General features: G+C 36.0%; 1 protein-coding gene across 3 annotated transcripts; it reads right to left on the bottom strand.

The window, feature by feature from the left end:
* Nucleotides 1-638: 638 nt before the first annotated feature.
* LOC131079394 (SUPPRESSOR OF ABI3-5) lies at nucleotides 639-17,222 on the bottom strand. 3 transcript variants are annotated; one of them, XM_058017311.2, is made up of 16 exons: nucleotides 17,005-17,222; nucleotides 11,150-11,275; nucleotides 10,893-10,933; nucleotides 9,571-10,345; nucleotides 9,387-9,458; nucleotides 9,077-9,169; nucleotides 8,916-8,995; nucleotides 8,277-8,439; nucleotides 7,501-7,588; nucleotides 7,307-7,398; nucleotides 7,133-7,201; nucleotides 6,838-7,020; nucleotides 3,193-3,415; nucleotides 2,128-3,081; nucleotides 1,702-1,889; nucleotides 639-1,110 (listed from the first exon to the last, which is right to left on the bottom strand). In XM_058017311.2, exons 2-16 carry the CDS (start codon nucleotides 11,195-11,197, stop codon nucleotides 928-930), a joined length of 3,252 nt encoding a protein of 1,083 aa, XP_057873294.1. In that variant the 5' UTR covers nucleotides 11,198-11,275; nucleotides 17,005-17,222; the 3' UTR covers nucleotides 639-927. The 3 variants fall into 3 exon arrangements, with proteins under 3 accessions (XP_057873294.1, XP_057873295.1, XP_057873297.1); XM_058017312.1 differs by lacking the exon at nucleotides 17,005-17,222 and having other exon boundaries at nucleotides 11,150-12,007; XM_058017314.2 differs by lacking the exons at nucleotides 10,893-10,933; nucleotides 11,150-11,275.
* Between the last annotated feature and the right edge of the window lie 510 nt (nucleotides 17,223-17,732).

Below are 17,732 nucleotides of genomic sequence, written 5' to 3'. Positions count from 1 at the left end.
ACACTACATTGAGATGATTTGTGTTACATATTCTTTTGTAAAGTAATCGATGGATGTGTTGCACTTCAAAATCCTATTTCAACACTCCAAAAAATAACACATGAAAAAAATTTAATAGCTACACTACTAGATATATGACAAAATTCTGAACAAATCCATTGTGTTTTATAATTCCAATCCAACAGAATTAAAAATATATATAGCTCTTTCTAGAACATACATTCGTATTATGGTATACAAATTTTAGAATTCAAATTACATACGCATTGCCCTGTGGAATAAACTGTACCACCAGAGTGGAAAATTACAATCTCCACTGCATTGACAAACAAAATTCAATTGCCGTTTCAGAGGAAACTTTACCATGGAAGGAAATATATGCATTCTCTTTCTAGGCCATGGATTCATGTTGCGATTACAAATTCTGAGATTCAGATTGCCCGTGCAATGCCCCTTGCAGAACAGATTGGTTACTTGATATCTGCAATTGTATTAATGAGCAAAATTCAAAAAATTCTAGAGCAATCTGGGCCATCCAACAGTTAGTTAAGGAATACAAAATGTGTAATTTATCAATATCAAGAACTTTGAGCCCAATCAAGCATCTCCTACCAGAGCATGTGGATAATTACAGGATATTAGAATTGAATGAATCTTAAATTCTTGATTTTATAAATCATAGTTACATGTCAGTGTCCATGCTCAGCTTTTATCATCAACAGTCAAGAACTGATGAATAAGAACCTGAATGTTAAAAATATCATCTATTTAGCTTGTACAAATTATTGGCAGAATGGCCAATAGAAGAGACCAGTGCAATTATCTTCAATAATGCAGAGACAAATCTACTTGGCCACAGAATTACACGCAATCCATGATAGCAACAAACCTGATGCTCAAAAGGGGAAAACCTTCAAATATTTGAAACTAATCCATTTCATGGAATCTGGCAAGAGCTTTCTTCTGTATAGCAACTCTGTAACTGTCTCCAGCATGAGTCTCAAATCGAGGATCAACCTTTCGTTGTATCTGACTGCCAAGACCAGCCCTATCTTCTGTAGCTTGTGCTTGTACAGGCTCCACAATGCCAGTTCCATCCTTCCCAAGTCCCTGATTCATTGATGTAATATCATAAATGGCATTGAGAAATGAAACAATCTGATTGTAATTTTTAAAGCACTACATACATTTCTATATGAAAATAAAAAGCATTAATAAGTAATTCACCATTTCCTTGGTAAATATGTCTATAAGCTGATCCTTTGTAGGCACACATTCTAACCTAGCTTCCTTCTCTGTAACATTTTCTCTTAAGAAATGATACCAGATAGAAATGTGTTTAGTCCTTATATGCATTCTTCGAGTCTTTGAAATATTAATTGTGCTTGTATTGTCACACATGATATGAATTTCATCATCATACATCACATTTATATTAATAATATTTTGGTTCATCAACCAAATACATGCCCTAGGTATTGATGTTACAAACCTAAATTCGAAAGGATTTGAGTTTTTATAATTTGTAAAAATAAAGTTACGCATTTCGGGATGCACGTCACTCTTAAAAAATGTTGTTTGCTATTAAAAACTACTTTTCAAAGGAGATGGAAAGATGAATACAAATTGATTCAAAGAAAATTAGAAAAAAGAAATTAGAATTTTCAAATTAGAGTAATCGGTAAGCATTAATAATAGTACCGAGCCTTCTTGCCAGCCCATGTTTCGCAGCATGCGATTCCCAACGTTGCTACCATCAATAGCTTTATCAGTAGTAATAATCTCATAACTTTGAGTTTCACCTCCTGGCAAGCCTATGCCAATAGACTTTATCCCACCAACACCTGGTGGAAATGGCATATCAGAACCTCTTCCTCTGCTTCCCAGACCTGGAGGAAGAAAGCATTTCTTAGAAATAAAAACATTATCATAGTGGCTTTATAATATTGACAACGGAACCACCCCACTAAAAAAATGTCAGTATTATATCAATGTAAAGGACAACAAACAATAAAATTTACATTGTCTGCACTTAGTTCTAAATTCTAATAGTACTTGTAGCTGCTAGCGATGCATGGACAAAGGGTGTTAAATATTGAAATATTAAATAACAAATTTCAAGCTTACTTTTTTCTGCAAACTCGAGATCTAATAGACTGTCCGTAGCTGCTGATGACCCATAGAGACTGCGTCTTTCAGCTGCTCTGTCTCTATAACCAGATTGAGGTGTTTCTGAAAATCTGCGCTTTGTTCCAGATGCTGGGCCATATGAACCTAACGCTGACGCATCTGTCTTAAATGGAGTTAAAACTGCACTTGTCTCAGCAACTCCAGTAAGCCCAGCAAGTGAAGTCCCCGAAAGTGCTGTACCAATAGATGCTGAAAAGCTTGAGTCGGGTGCTTTCATCACGGCTCTTCCTGATTCCCTAATCACACCCCTTATTGTTCCTCCAGCACTATTACTAACAGGCACAGGCTTTGGCTTTACAGTACTATCAGATTGAGCAAGATTACTACTACCAAATGGATTTCCTACACCCAGACCCGAAAGACCAGAAGAAGTTGATACTGGATTTAGACTTTCCTTGCCATTTGCCACATCAGCCCTGAACTTTGTAGTGCTTACACTCTTACCAGATATATTTCCATTATTATGTTTCTCATCGTTAGAAACAGATGATGTTGCTGAAGGACTGTCATCTAGAACAATACGAGCAGCCTGACCTTCATGATTACGTTGTTTCCACATAGACAATACATTGCTGATCTTCTTCTTACTAGCAAGTATGCTGCCTTTTGATGCTAACCTAATTTCCTTCAATTTTTCCTTCTCTTTTTTTGTTGCAGCCTGTGCAGCAGCTGCAGCAGCCTGAACAGCATCTGGCAAAGACGGTTTTTTATCTGGCACTTCAATATTGGCAGTAATGGTTGCAGCAGGAGCTGAAATGACTGCCTTCCGAGTTGCTCCTTCTGCAGCCTTTGGCTTATTAGCATCAGCACTCTGATCTACATAGGGGATATACTGGTGTGTATCTTGGTCATAGGAATACCAGGTACCATTATTACCATCATAATAAAGCCCTGCATGTTATCCATAAAAATTTAAATGATGCCCATGATAAATAAAACTAGTTAGAGGCACCCAATTATTTTAGTGCAGAAAACTAATAAGGAAAGAAAACAAATACACACCACTATGACCATCATAATAAAAACCAGAAGCTGCATCATAATAGTAGCCAGATGCTTCATCCCAGACAAAACCAGACTGGGGAGCTGCACCTGCCCCAGAAGATCCAGGAGCTGAATTCCCAGCATCAGAACTTCCTTCAACCCTTGTTTCAGTCCCATTTCCTCCATTCTGTTGTTTGGCATCAGGGTTGTACTCCTTAGGCGCCCATCCAACAGCATCATACTGCATAGAGAAATCAAAATATCACAATCAGTAGCAATCACACAAAGGATGGGTAAAGCTACTACAACTTGATGATAAACAATATTTCATCTGTCACCATATCGAGACAACCATGGTACCTTCAGGATCATGATGATAAATTATATGATCAATATTCAGAATGCCAAAAAGCTTAAATAGTCACCAGAAGAAAGAGTAAGACTACACTCAATAATATGTAATCCTACAAAATGTGGTTCCAACTCCAAAATACTTTTAAATAAGAAAATAAAGGACTCATGTGCATATCAGATAGCCAATTTCATGGAATGACATGATCTGAGATTCTAAAGATTTATTGAATCAAAAAGATTCATCACAAGGTAGCCTTATGCACCCTGGGCCTTTTTTGACACATTCCCATTTCCAGAACATTCCAGGGACAGGGTGATGCGTGGGGTGGCCTGGAAAAACCACAAACCCCTGGAAATGTCTCAAAAATGTGGGGATGGGGATCAAATGTAAAGGGGGCAGCCAGTCATCCCCACTGTTTTCAATGCATATAAAAAATTGCAATAAAAAAATTAATTTATTCATTTTTGGTGGGCATCCCCACCCCAAGTCACACCCTAAATGGAAAAAACAGCCTCATTTGAATGCATTTGATGTCATTTTATGTTTGTCAAAAAAAAAGGTTGCAAGATTTTTAGCAGGATTTAAAGGAGTTGTAAGAGAGATTGAATCAGAGGCATATTTGGTAGTGGAACAACAAATTCTTGAAGGAAGTAAATCATTTTATCCTTTTGTTTTATTTTTCCAATTTTTTTAAAAGCTTAAAGTAGAAAAGCCCTTTTTTTCATTTTTCAGTTTAAATTTTCATTAAATCTCACAGAACCAACATGATGTGCAATGAGAATGATAGTAGTGAGTCTAGTGACAATGAAGTGGAAAAAACTCAAATAAATTCAAGAGTTTCAACCTCATCAGAGTGTGGATGTGTTGAGGGTGGAGGTAAACAGCCAACAAATCCATTTGAGTGCCCTTATGTAGGGGGACCTTTCAACAACAAAAAAATACTCTTCTCCAACTTGTGACAGCCCTAGATATCAAAAGTAAAATTCAAGGGGGAATAGGGTGTGGTTGTGTCACAATTGCAAGAGAGATTTTAGAGGGAGCTACTCGGGGGTGCAGTCTCATTCTTGGGTGTTATATACCATGGAGTTAAAGTTTGTCCACACATAATGGAGGATGAGAAGGTAGAGGCTCATATATTAAACATGGAAGCAGAAATGTGGTCTAAAAGTGTCACAATGCTAGCAGATTCTTCTACAAGTGGACAATCTTCTATGCCTACACCATCCACGGTTGGTAGTGATAACAGTGATAGTGCCACAAGAGGAAAGAGGAATATTAATGGTGGTGAGATGCCAAGGGCACTTGAAAGTATGTTTATTGAATAGGCATGTGATGCAACTTAGTCTTCTGTTGACCAATGGTGGTGGAGAGATGCCAAGAACAGTTGCAAGCTAAGTCACCAGGTTCGGCCGAATTTCAACCTTGAAGTTCGAAATTCGCCGAACTTGAAACATTCTGCAAAAACCCTAAAAAATTCGATTAAATTCGAATTAAAGTTTAGGGTTGCCGAAAAAAGTTTTTTTCGCTTGCGTTTTAGGGTTTCGTCGCGGTTTTAATAAATAGGGCGCCACGGTAGTTGCAGTCACACCCACGGGAGTCGCCATTGCCCACGCTAGCAACTGCTACCAGTCCGCCACGCTCACAGGAGTTGCCATTGCCCGTGGGAGTCGCCCAGTCCGCTTGGCGCCCACGGGAGTTGCAGTTCGCTTGGCGCCCACGGGAGTTGCCGAGAGTTGCAGTCCGCCACGTCCGCTGGATCAACGAATCGTGGAAAGGAGATTACTCTTCAGTGGCGGGAGGAATGGGTGAAAACCATCGATTTGATGAAATATTGCTCCATATTCGTTAAACATATTTATTAATATATAAAGATAATGATTAAAGGCTCGATATACTTTAGTTGTGGTGAGCCCCCCACCCCGAAGATAATGTATTAAAATTATGATAGATGTATTTTTAATTTAGTAATGTATAAAGATGATGTGTTATAAATTCATAATATATTTTTATTTCTAATAATTTTAATTTAATTTAGTAATGTATAAAGATGACGTGTTATAAATAATTTTTATTTCTGGAAAATAATATTGAAAATTAATTGCTCAATTAATTGATTTTTCAATTTTAATTTCAATTAGGAAGAATTTAATATAATATTATAGATATATTGCATATATTTATTAAAAATTTAAAAAAATTACATATGGCGAATTTAATTCGAATTTTATACATTTCGAATTTTTTCCTCATCGAACTTCATTCGAATTTCAAAGCTGTCGAACTTCGAATTCGAATTCGAACCTGGCGACTTAGGTTGCAAGTATGTTCAATGTGCAGGCATGGGATGCAACTTAGTCTTCCATTGCCAAATTCTTTTATGCCCATGCCATCCCATTTCATGTGGCCTGTTCCTCTTATATCAAACAAATAATATTCTAAGATTAATTTGCTAATAAAGGATGAGGCAAACTTGGATCAAGAAGGATTGTTCTATTCATATTGTGATGGATGGGTGGACCAATATTAGACATCGGCCACCCATTGATATCATAATCACATGCCCAACTAGCTCTTATTTTCTTAGAAAGTGGATTGTTCAAGTGAGCATAAGGATGTAGACTTCCAATCTAACATTTTGAGACAGACCATAGTGGAAGTTGAGGAATCAAATGAATGCAAATTGGCTGATATGATGGTGAAGAGTGCTTTCAAGCACATGTTGTATTCATGCATTGAAACACATAAGTAAAATAGATTGGATGAAGCAAATGGTGGCAAAAGCTAGAGGTATTCAAATGCTCATTTGCAACCACCACACCTCACTCCCTTCAAGATGTTTTCAAAGGAGGAGTTCCTCAAACCTACTGAGACAAGATAAGTCAGTTACTTCATTTTCTTAGAGAGAATGCATGAGGTGCATGAGCCTCTACAATTGATGATGGTGAACTCAGAATGGAGTAGATAGCCTAATTCAAACTCCTTGATGATGATTGGTAATCCATTGTGAGGTAAAATATTGCTGATTTTATTAAATATTAAATTCCTGATTTTCATATTTAATTTCTGATTTTAATATTTTAATTTTATTGTTCAATGTTTTAACTTTCAATGTTTCTAATTTGTCAATTATTTCTTTTGAACTTTTTATTTGCATTTTTAAGATATGTTTGTTCATTCATCTCACCAGTTGTAGATGTCATTAGATATGCCGATACAAACTCTCCTAGTCTTGGACAGATATATGAGACATTTAACCGCAGACATGGAAAAAGTTTTTTAAAAAAGCAAAAAAAAATGCAATAACAAACCTGTTGTGCAAATGTTGCTGCTTCAATTGCAGCAGCTGCAAGGCTGCTGGCCTGAGAAGTAGCAGCACCTGCTGAGGAACCTGGACCATGAATACTCTTTGCATAAGCAACTCTTAAGACTTGGCCATTCTTTTCTAGATTTGTTCCATTAGTTGCCTCCAAAGCTTTTGTTGCATCTTCCACCTGAACCATTAATCTCTATATCAGAACAAGCAGCAAAAAAGCTATAAAAAAGCAGAGGAAAAAAACAGGCTTGAAAACATTTAAAACAAAAATGAAAGGAGGATATAATTACCGAATGAAAGTGTACAAATGCAAAGCCTCTTGAAACATGGGTAAACTTATCACGAACAAGACGAAGGTCCTGTGCACAATGGTTTATTAATGTGTAAGTATTTTATATCAATACCAGAGGCATATATCCATATCAGGTAATTAGATAGCACTTAATCATATTGGTCGTACTTACCTTAATAGCAGCATGTTTTGAAAACTCATAATGCAACATTTCTTCATTAGCATTCTCATCTAGTCCACGAACAACTAATACATGTGTTGGCCCTGTAGCAAGATGAGAAAAAAGACAACAATGGTCACATCCAACACAAATTGTTTGTGAATACATCTTGCTGGCTTCTCTGAAAAGAAAATAATATATCATACCAGACTCTGATGCTTTCTTCCCACTTGGTGCTGGATTAGAAGCAGTAACATCGGCTGCAGGAGCATCTTCAGTACGTCCTTCATTGCACTGTCATTCATATAAATGAGACTATGCCACTTTGTTTTGGTAATTACCAAAGTTTTAGGGGTCACTCCTTGTTTTCATTTTAAGCTCTAGTAGTTTAGTTGCACAAGTTTATTTGTATTCAAATCTCTAACAAAATCTAAAATTAAAATTGATTTGCATGTGGTACTTTCTGCAACATTTTACATTTAAAGCACTAATAGTTTAGTTGCATAACTGAATTTGTATGCGAATCTATCAAATTCTAAATTAAGAAATAACCTATGTGTGGTACCTTCTGCAACTCTTTATCTTTAAATTAAGAATTAACCTATGTGTGGTACCTTCTGCAACTCCTTATCTTTACAGCACTAGAAGCTTGATTTCATAATCAAATCTATATTCAAACAAATTTGAAAATTAAAAATTGACCTGTATGCGGTATCTCTGCAACTCTTTACACTTAAAAGACTAATAGCTAAAAGCCACACAGTCCATTTATTTGTGAATCCTTAAACAAATTTAATATATAGAAATTATTTGAACTCCATAAAATACTTCAGACCCTAATGCTAATCTGCAAAACAATTCTCATTAACTTGGGGATTATTGTACTATAGATATTGCATACAAGTCACTATGCAACATGCAAACCAAAAACACCTCAGTGTCTTATCATCTGAAAGATTAATAAAATTGAGGAAAAGCAAACCTGAAAACATGACATGCGGCGAGCAAAGTTGACACAGCCACAAACAGTACACATCCAGTCAGCTGCAGCACCAGCACCTTTGGTACTTCCTTGAGTTGTCGACCCTTTTGCTGCATTTTCATTCCCTGTTTGAGGTGCTCCTAAGCCTCCAGTTGGCTTGCTGCTGCTATATGCAAAGGGTACGCACTATGAATATCTATAGCTAACACAGGATGGAAATCTTGCTGTTTATAATGATTTAAAGTCTAGCGTTCAAAAAGTGAAACATGTAAAATTCGAAAGGATTCCTGAAAATAAAGGATTTCAAAACAATTGCTGAATAAGACCAAAAATAAAGAAAAGAAACGAGCTAAAGTCGACATCAAAGAAGAAGAACATGAACAAGACATCATAACCAGACACAAAACACATAATGGCAAATAAATGGTACAATGGATTGTCTCAAACAAGAAATATCATATTCCAAGGAAAAAAAGGACACTCAATTTTAAGGGAAAATCAATGACAAAACCTCTTTATTTGGACTTAACTAATAGCCCACAATGTTGATATGCATCATAGAGTGATTAGCCACTGGAAATCGAAATAAATGAATAAAGCATTTGCAGATTATAAATGTTACTGAAAAAAGCCACGAACCTATACTCGAAGAAAAGGCGACGGCCATCAACAACCAAGCCATCATCTCCAACCCCTTCTAGCATGGTGCGAGCTGCTTCCTAGAAGTGCCATAAAAATTAAAATAGAAAGAAGAATAAAATCATTTCAAAACAAAATGCCAATGTCAAGAAAAATCTTACTATTGAAGGAAAATCAATGAACGCAAAACCCCGTGATATGCCTGAGTTCCTCTCCTTTATGACACGAACGTGCCGTAGAGGACCCCACTCTGCCTACAAAAGACAAATTGAAGGTAGCGCAGTTTTCAACTTACAAGAACAAATCAAATAAAGATATGACTATACTAAATAAATCAGTTGAAGGAACAGCTTGTGGTCAAGTAGAAGGAAGTGTATACACTTCTAGAGAAAAATAACATGAGTAAACCAAACGAAATTCAAATAACAAATAGAATGGTACTAAATGCATCAATCTAATCCAAAGACTTACCAGAGCCTTATACAGATCATCTTCAGTAGTCTTTTGTGATAAACCCTTCACAACAAGTGTGGCTGAGGGTGCCTGCACAGAATGATATGCAAAAAATAGCGGAAGAGCATTCAGGCCATTAAACAGAAACATGATATGGATAAATGAAAAAACAAGATGAAAATATCTCAAGTATGCAACCCACCACTGGTGTGCGCTCTTGGTGACGCTTCTCATCACGGTCCCTCCGCTTTTCATTTTTTGTTTCATTGCGAGTGTCCTCTTGACTCCCCTCCTTGTGGCTTCTAGCATGGCTGCGGCTCCTTGGTGAGCGTGATCTTGGACGATCATCATGGCTATATGATCGAGAACGATCACGCTGTTTTTTCTCAGGTGTTTGGACCCTGTCCCTACTTGGGGCTTTCCTATCTCTTTCTCTGTCCCTCTTACGCCAGCTACTCTCCCTCCTCCCTCTATCATGATCAGAATCATAATCAACATGTCTGGGGAATTCATATTCTCTTTCACGACTCTCCTCTCTAAGTGGTTGTAGCATGCGATGTCTATAATCATACTCATCTGCATCAAATGCTTCACGGTCACGCCCACCATATCTTGCAGCCCTCTCAAATCCATAGTCTCGGAAATTATCAAGATCATGATAGTTGTCAACTCCTCGAAATTTATCAATGTCATGGAAACTGTCCACATCATGATACTTATCAACATCCCGATAGTTGTCGATGTCACGAAAATTGTCAAGGTATGAAACCTTTTCATGCCTGCGCACTTCTCTTATGAGGGCAATCTCATCTTCTAAACTCCTCCTCCTTGGCTGAGGCCAGGTCCCAAGAACAGGTGGAGGAGCCAATGGATAGTCTCTCTCTAACAGCTCCCTACGAAAAGCCCCTCTTGGATATATAGGTTCTCGTGAGAAGCCTTCATCCAGATATCTTCTTCCTCCGTATGACCCACCGACCCTGCCATAACATGACTTCAAAATGATACTGACTACACCATATATGAGAATAGCTACTAATTTATTCTTTTCTGATAAATTTTATGCTAAGATATTTGTTAGCACTCAGAGAAAACCAAATTATTGAAGTTCCCATTACTTCAGTCAAGATTCACAGCACAGCATACATTGCTTGGCTGCAAAACAGGTCTTCTCATTCATCTGAAAGAAAACATTTCTTAAAAAGGAACTCTTTTGCACAAGAACTGCCATACTGACAAAAACGTTCCCCATTTCTCTGACAGAAAATATTTCCATAAAAAAACTGTGTTGCACAAGGGCTGGCATCAAGATAAAACAAGTCGAAAAAACTATTGACAGATGCTAGAAACAAGAATATAATCTGAGTTTATTGCCCCTTACAGAATTATCAGAAACCCAAGTATTCAAGCTATGGCATTAATCATCAATTGAACTTTATGTATTGTCAACCTTCTCATTTCAGTGGCTCCAGGAAATAATTTGTAGTATTTATTAAAGCAAGTCAAATTTAATGCCAAGGCACTCACCTGAACTCTGGCTCCCGAACTCCACTGTATCCCTCCAATGCCTGTGAATCCAACAGAATAAGAAGTCAGCAATTATATTGACATGTTTGGACCCTCAGTTGAGAAATCCATATCCATATCTTCACTGGGCGTGGGATATGCTTGCTTCTTGATTATGATGGAGGTAAATATGGAGGAGAATCACATGACCCAAATATGTTCGAAACACTCCCATAGAAGACTAAGGAGAAAATCATAATTGATTGTACGGGCCATACGCTGTTAGTATCCCATCCTTGCTGAAGAGGATAGCGCCCAGGATCCATTACTGGAAATATCTTCTCCGTAACCCCTGTTAAGGTTCTTTATCTTCAACTTCAGGTGCAGGATGTCTCAATCCTATCCTGTAACGGATGCACAAACAGATACTGTTACACCAAAGTAAATAAGAATACAGAGTCTGACTGGGTCATCCCTTACTGGATCCTCAAAGACAGATTTCTTCCCTGAACTTCATCCTTCTTCTATGATACTATTTACACTCAAATACAACTTAAGATTTTAGGGATTACATCTTGATCATTGATTCCTTAAACTAGCACAGATGTTTATCACTACACAACACAAACCTTTGCTAGGTTCAACCCTTGTTGATGGTAGAAAAGTTATGCAGGGAATTACGAATGTATCCATTAACAGAAAAATGAATCCAAATATTGCAATACACCTAAAGAATATATGCAAATAATAAATATAAACTGCACTTAGAATATGTGCTCTTTAAGTCATGTCACGGTTGTATAAAAAATATAATACCAAATGGACTTCCAGAATTGTTATTAGTTACATTACTGAAAAACTAACTTCGGAACTGTCATTTCACAAGGAGGGAAGAGAGTGTGAACACTAAAAATGGAATAAAAACATCCACAAGAGGAAAAGAGAAAACCACTTAGTATTTTTCATGGTGGGGTATTAATTACAAGACATTGGAAAACTACATTTATAATATGCATCCAAAGTTGAATCTCAGAAAAATCTACAATTAAATCCAATACAATCATCTTATATTTGAATCGCATTCCTTCCACTCTTTCTTTTATCCTTTCAGTTAATTCTGAATTTTCTGCAGACGACTGCAAAAACATACAGCTTAGTTGCTCGGTGTAGAAAACTCTAAGTAATTACAACATTTAAATAATTTAAACTGGAATCCTGAATATGTGTTCTTAATGTCACACCAATGGTAAAAGGGATGAATAGAGCACACTGCGAGTGAGAAATAAAGAGAAACTCATAATCAATGTATCCAATTTGAAAAGCACCGTGAGAACCTGAGAATTGGACCAGCAATCCTCAACAGTGATAATTTCCAAATTATAGTGAAAAACGCATTCAGTCGCTTATTTTAAACTGATGAGATCTAACTTATAAAGAATGGGGCAAAGACCATGAAAAGATGACCAACCCTTGGCACCATTCCATCATCCCTTTGATAATCCATTTATAGCCTCAACCTTCATGACCTCGAAATTTATTTCCACAACACAAACATGGAATAAATGAGAATGCACACGTATAATGCTGTAGGAAAATCTTAATAAAACTGCTCCCAAAGCTATGGCATGCCAACAGTGAATGCAGGAAACCATGACACATTAAACTTAGAAAACGATTTGGACAGAGTATTTTCATTGCCTACACATTGAATTGTTCTCAAGTAGTAAATGATTAGAGATCTCATTGAAAGTACATCACTCAAATCCTCAAACATGACACATAAAATCTAGAAAAGTTAAAACAGATCTCAAATATTCTGACATAGTGATTCCAATGCCTATCAAGTTGTACTCGAATGATAAATCATTGGCAATTTCATTGCAAGTATATTGCTCATGTACCAAAGAGGGTGTATTATACTATTAAGTATTATAGTAATCTATGTCACAAGGTTCGAGTTCAAGTTCGAGTTCGTGTTTGTGTTCGTGTTCGTGTTCAACAGCAATAAAATTCAGATGAAGTTTGGCTAGGGTAAAAAATTCGAAAAAAAATTCACCATTAAATTTGTCTTATCTAAATTTGATTTTTTTAATATAAATAATAAATCCATAAAATAAAATAATATTATGTTAAATTTGAATACATTATAATAAATTTTAAAAAGTATTCATATTATAATATTTTAAAACAGAGGTTAAATACTATTCATATAAAATAATAAATATATTAAATTTTATATACTAAAAGCATAAAAGTGAGTGCTGTTCTTTTGATCTGCGACCTTGTCTCCATATTGCTAATTTTGTTTCCGAAGGTTTCGGCCACCTGGAGTAGGTTTCGCTCCCCATGATTGCCCATATCGAGATTGAAAAACATTTTTAAAACTTCATCCTGCTCAGTCGTGAATATACTCATTCACGCTGATTATCATTGGAGCGGTTGAAAAGACACTCGCGGATGAACACATTCACGTCACTCAACCTAAAAAGGCTTTGAAAAACGTTTTTTTAAATTAAAAAAAATATATGCCCATTTACCTGTACGAATATAGGGAATATTTTAACAAATTTTTAGTGTCATTTTGAAGTTCACTGAAGTTCGAACTCCATGGCTGAAATTCGGCGAACCCTGTGACTTAGATAGTAATGTTGGAGATACATGCAAGCACAACCCAGGTTCCTGCCCCACAATACAGTAAGACAGACAATAAGCCCAAAGGAAATGTGGAGAGTTTGTTGTTTAACACTTGAATTCTTAACAATTACAGGGTACATGCAAAAGCAATCTGCAGTTACGCAGTTACACATCTTACTAATTTAGTCAAAGCTTACCCTACACGATGTAAAAAATAATCTATAACATTCCCCAAGATTTACAAATCCAAAAAAAATAGCAGTGTCCTCTTAAATAGAATACAGTATCCCATAAAAGACTAAAAGGAGTATCTCTTATAACAAATTATGTAGTTCATAAGACCAAGAAGACATCTATGATGAGTAAGATACCATAACTAATTAAAGTGTAACCTACTTCTACAGTTGACACTGGATATAAGTTCCGGAAGATTTCAACAAAATTGTTGCCCATGTCCTTGAGTCATGGCTTTCTAGTTATGTGATGGTTAAAAGGAGGTCAATTAAAATGGCGAAATCCATAGATCAGACCCACCAGAGCATATATCAATTAAATAACATGGTGTGCAGATTAGCAACAGATAACATCTAATTATTTGTGTAGCATATGTCAACAGTCAGGCACATGAGCAATTAACAGATTGCATCCCATTCTATGTGGGCACATCTCAACTGTCAGGGCAGGTGCAATTTGTTGATTTGTAGAAAAGACAACTAAACCCATCCATTGTAGAATCTTAGCCCACCATCATTAGAAAGACATCATTTACCTATTTGTTTTTAAAAAATTGTGCCAGCCCATATTTCAACACTTCCAGTCATCTTTAGATCAAGTAAATAGTAATATGATGCTCATATACATAACATACCCCTTCCAATTTGGATATGGCCAATATCTCAACTGTAAGGCAAGGTGCAGGTTTTACAAAAAATACTCCTACACTTCAGATGTGACATTTTTGCCTCCCCTGGTCAAAAGGAGGTCATTTACTATTACTATGGATACCTTAATCGCAAACTTTGTAGCTCAAACCCTCAACCCTATCCTCCTGCAACATGCACTGCCACCAAAAAATGACATGACAATGCCATATCTCAACTGTCAAGGCCAAGTGCGAGTCTTGGATAATTTTCAAGGAAAAAATAATCTTAAACTTAAGACATGACATTTTAGCTTCCCAATCATCATAAGGAGATCATTCACAATAAAAAGAAAACCTGATAGCAAACTCCATGGTCCAAACCCTCAACCCCTTCAAAAATCATGACAATTATGAATCATATTGTATCCAATATTTGACCTCCATGTGCAAGAGTATGTGATTTTGATAGAAAAAACTGCCCTTCAGTTGTAACGTCGTTGCCCCACCATGATAAAAGCAGGCTAATTGCCAATGTTAAAAAGTGGATTTCATTGTCTCGCTACAAATCTCGAAGCCAAAACCTAATTTGCAAGCCCTAAGAATAATTTTTAAAAGTTCTCCATATCAGTTTTCATTCCTATATGGAAAATCATTAAGGAAAAAATTTAACAACCTAAACTTTTTTCCAATACGAAACAGGTCAAAAAAACAGCATTGAATCAAGAAAATGGTATTTGAGAGGAAAACACTTGCACTTGATTCCTCTGCAACAGATGTACACCAAGGCCTTCTGCCTCTGATTATTTCTTATGTGTTTGCTGTGAATACAAGGTACCATTAGACAAAAAAGTGATAGTGGGCAGATTCTAATCCTCCAAGCAAAAACTGCCTAATATTGTGAAGAACGGGAGAAAAACCCTACCCAAAACAATCAATGTAAAGCAGATAACTGTATTTCATTGGAAATTTTCAACTAATAATAGTCATTTATAGACATAACACTTACTTTGTTCGGAATGTTTGTTTTGCTTCAATGTTGTTCTTCACAGAAAAACCTGCTGTAAAATTTTAACAAGGCAGGAATCGATTGGGAATCTAGATAAAAAGCGTAAATAGATATAATAACTAGCACTTGCTTGCACCTACAGGAGGTTCAAGGGATATGGCAATAGAAAATTGAAGGTAAAATTTCATTGAAGATCTATTACAAAGGATCCACTATAGAAATGAAATTAAAAGAAACACGAGTATTTGTTAACTGTAACAAAGAAGGTAGTAATGGTTTTTGATCATGATGTATATATATATTAGTTCTACAAGTATTCTTATTAACGGATTGATCGATACACATTAGAAGCCCAATGTATTTTTCTACACTTTTTAGAACTAATCTATATTAAGAAAGATGGTTAGCATATCAGTGCCCAAGAAATAGTACTTTGTAATATGCTAAGGAACTGAAAGGTTTAAGATGTTTCATATGCAGGGTATGCAAAATAGCAATAAATGGCAATATTCAAATTTGGTATTCCCTGAGTACCAAATTTTATTAGAAGGTTCGAATAATCACTATGTAGCCAAGTTGTTAATGACGTAAGGCAATATAGAGATCTCATTGGACAGACAAAGGATGCTACTACTCCTGGGGCACCAACTATAGAACTTTTGGTGTATCAGGACTTTTGGTGTATCAGGATGGCATTCTAGCTAATCACTCACAAAAAGAAATCATTCAGGAATCTATGCAACATATCTACAAACTATAAACTTTCCATGAAGACAACCATTGATTATCATTTCCTTAGACAGAGCCCAAAATATTAAATTCACGGAGGATATACGCTGCTTCTTTTAAAATGACTTCATCAATTAGAGATCGGGATTGTTTTCAGTTGTTGTTTACTACTAGACTTGATGTCAGTATAGTTGGTCTTATAGGATGAAGCCTGCGAAAGGGCTTTTGATGTGTTTATAATTCAAAGCAGTTATATGCTTCTAGGTAATTGTCTCGTGTTGATCAAACAGTCATCAAAATTTGAAGATAAGCTCCATGATGCACACAGATCAATATTTTAATAAACATTGTGAATCGTGTATTGTATCCGCTGAGCCTCACCAGTGAAAAATTAATAGTATTCTCCACCAGGGAAAACCACGTGTTGTGAGAGATCAGAGTATCGTGATAACACGGAGATTGAAAGACTTGCATGGACTGCACGCTGAAACACGCCGAAACATGGTAATGATTGAGGCATGATCATAAAACCCCAGATACCAAAAACACATGACAACAAACCATCTTATAGAGTTTTCAAATAAAGTTATAATCCCACTACCAATTTCAGTCGGAAGAATACTCCAAGCATTGGATTTACGAAGCCAAAGAAATGTAGAAGTCAAAGCCAAAGAAGGCAATTAAAAAAAATTAACCCAAAAAGATAAAACACTCAAACCCTAAAATTGAAGTCTACAAATTTAAACCGCCATGGGACGAGGAATGTTTTAGCTGCCTGATTTTTCCCCGTGGGAGCAGATAACAAAGATTAGAATCAAATAAAACATAACAAAAAAATCATCCGGTCTGCATACAGATTCAAAACAATAAAACTCACTCGAAACCATGGTAAGTGACTTTACCTCAAGATCTCGCGCAAAAATGATGCCGGGGAGAAAGTTTGAGCCGAGTTTGCAGAAAAATTTATAGCAGGTAGTTTTAAAAAAGAGACAAATCAAAACCAGTCTTTGAGAGAGATGAGAAAATCGAAACTTGTGGGTTTCTTATTGTAGCGTATTGTAGGGTATCGCTGGTTGTCCGTGCCCTTCTACCCTATATTTTGGCCCATTTCGATTAAAGTGTCCTCTATCCAATGTGATATATAACGACATTGAAAGAAAAATAAAATCTCCATAAATATATAATTTAGGTAGCATAAAATTAAGAGTTGTGGATTATTTATAATTAAATATTATAATTAAATGTAATTAGTTGATAAGTTTTTTAAGTGGATTTGTGAGTCCACAAAAGCTGAGAATACTTGTTTCACATTCTAAAAGCTTTTTACGGCTACCAAAAAATATATATTTGTATATGGTATTGTGTATGATTTTATCTTTACAGTCAAGCTAGCTCACCAACCTCTCACCTCTCACCTCTCATTTCCCACTTCTTATCTTTTAATGATGATATACTAGTGAAATCTTGTCTTGCTCTAGCGAGAAAAGATTGCTCAATGTCCCCCATCTAATATGGCTTAGGATAAAATATCTTTGATTGTGTTTTAGGCATTGTGGATTTGGAAGCATTTATGTTCTCAGAACTAATATGTCTTTTGAGAAGATGTTTCAATTAATGCATGTGTAGTTGT

This window comes from Cryptomeria japonica, chromosome 6 (genome assembly GCF_030272615.1).
Source record: "Cryptomeria japonica chromosome 6, Sugi_1.0, whole genome shotgun sequence".
NCBI classification, from domain to species: Eukaryota; Viridiplantae; Streptophyta; class Pinopsida; order Cupressales; family Cupressaceae; genus Cryptomeria; species Cryptomeria japonica.
This window is presented reverse-complemented; position numbering and strand designations above follow the sequence as displayed.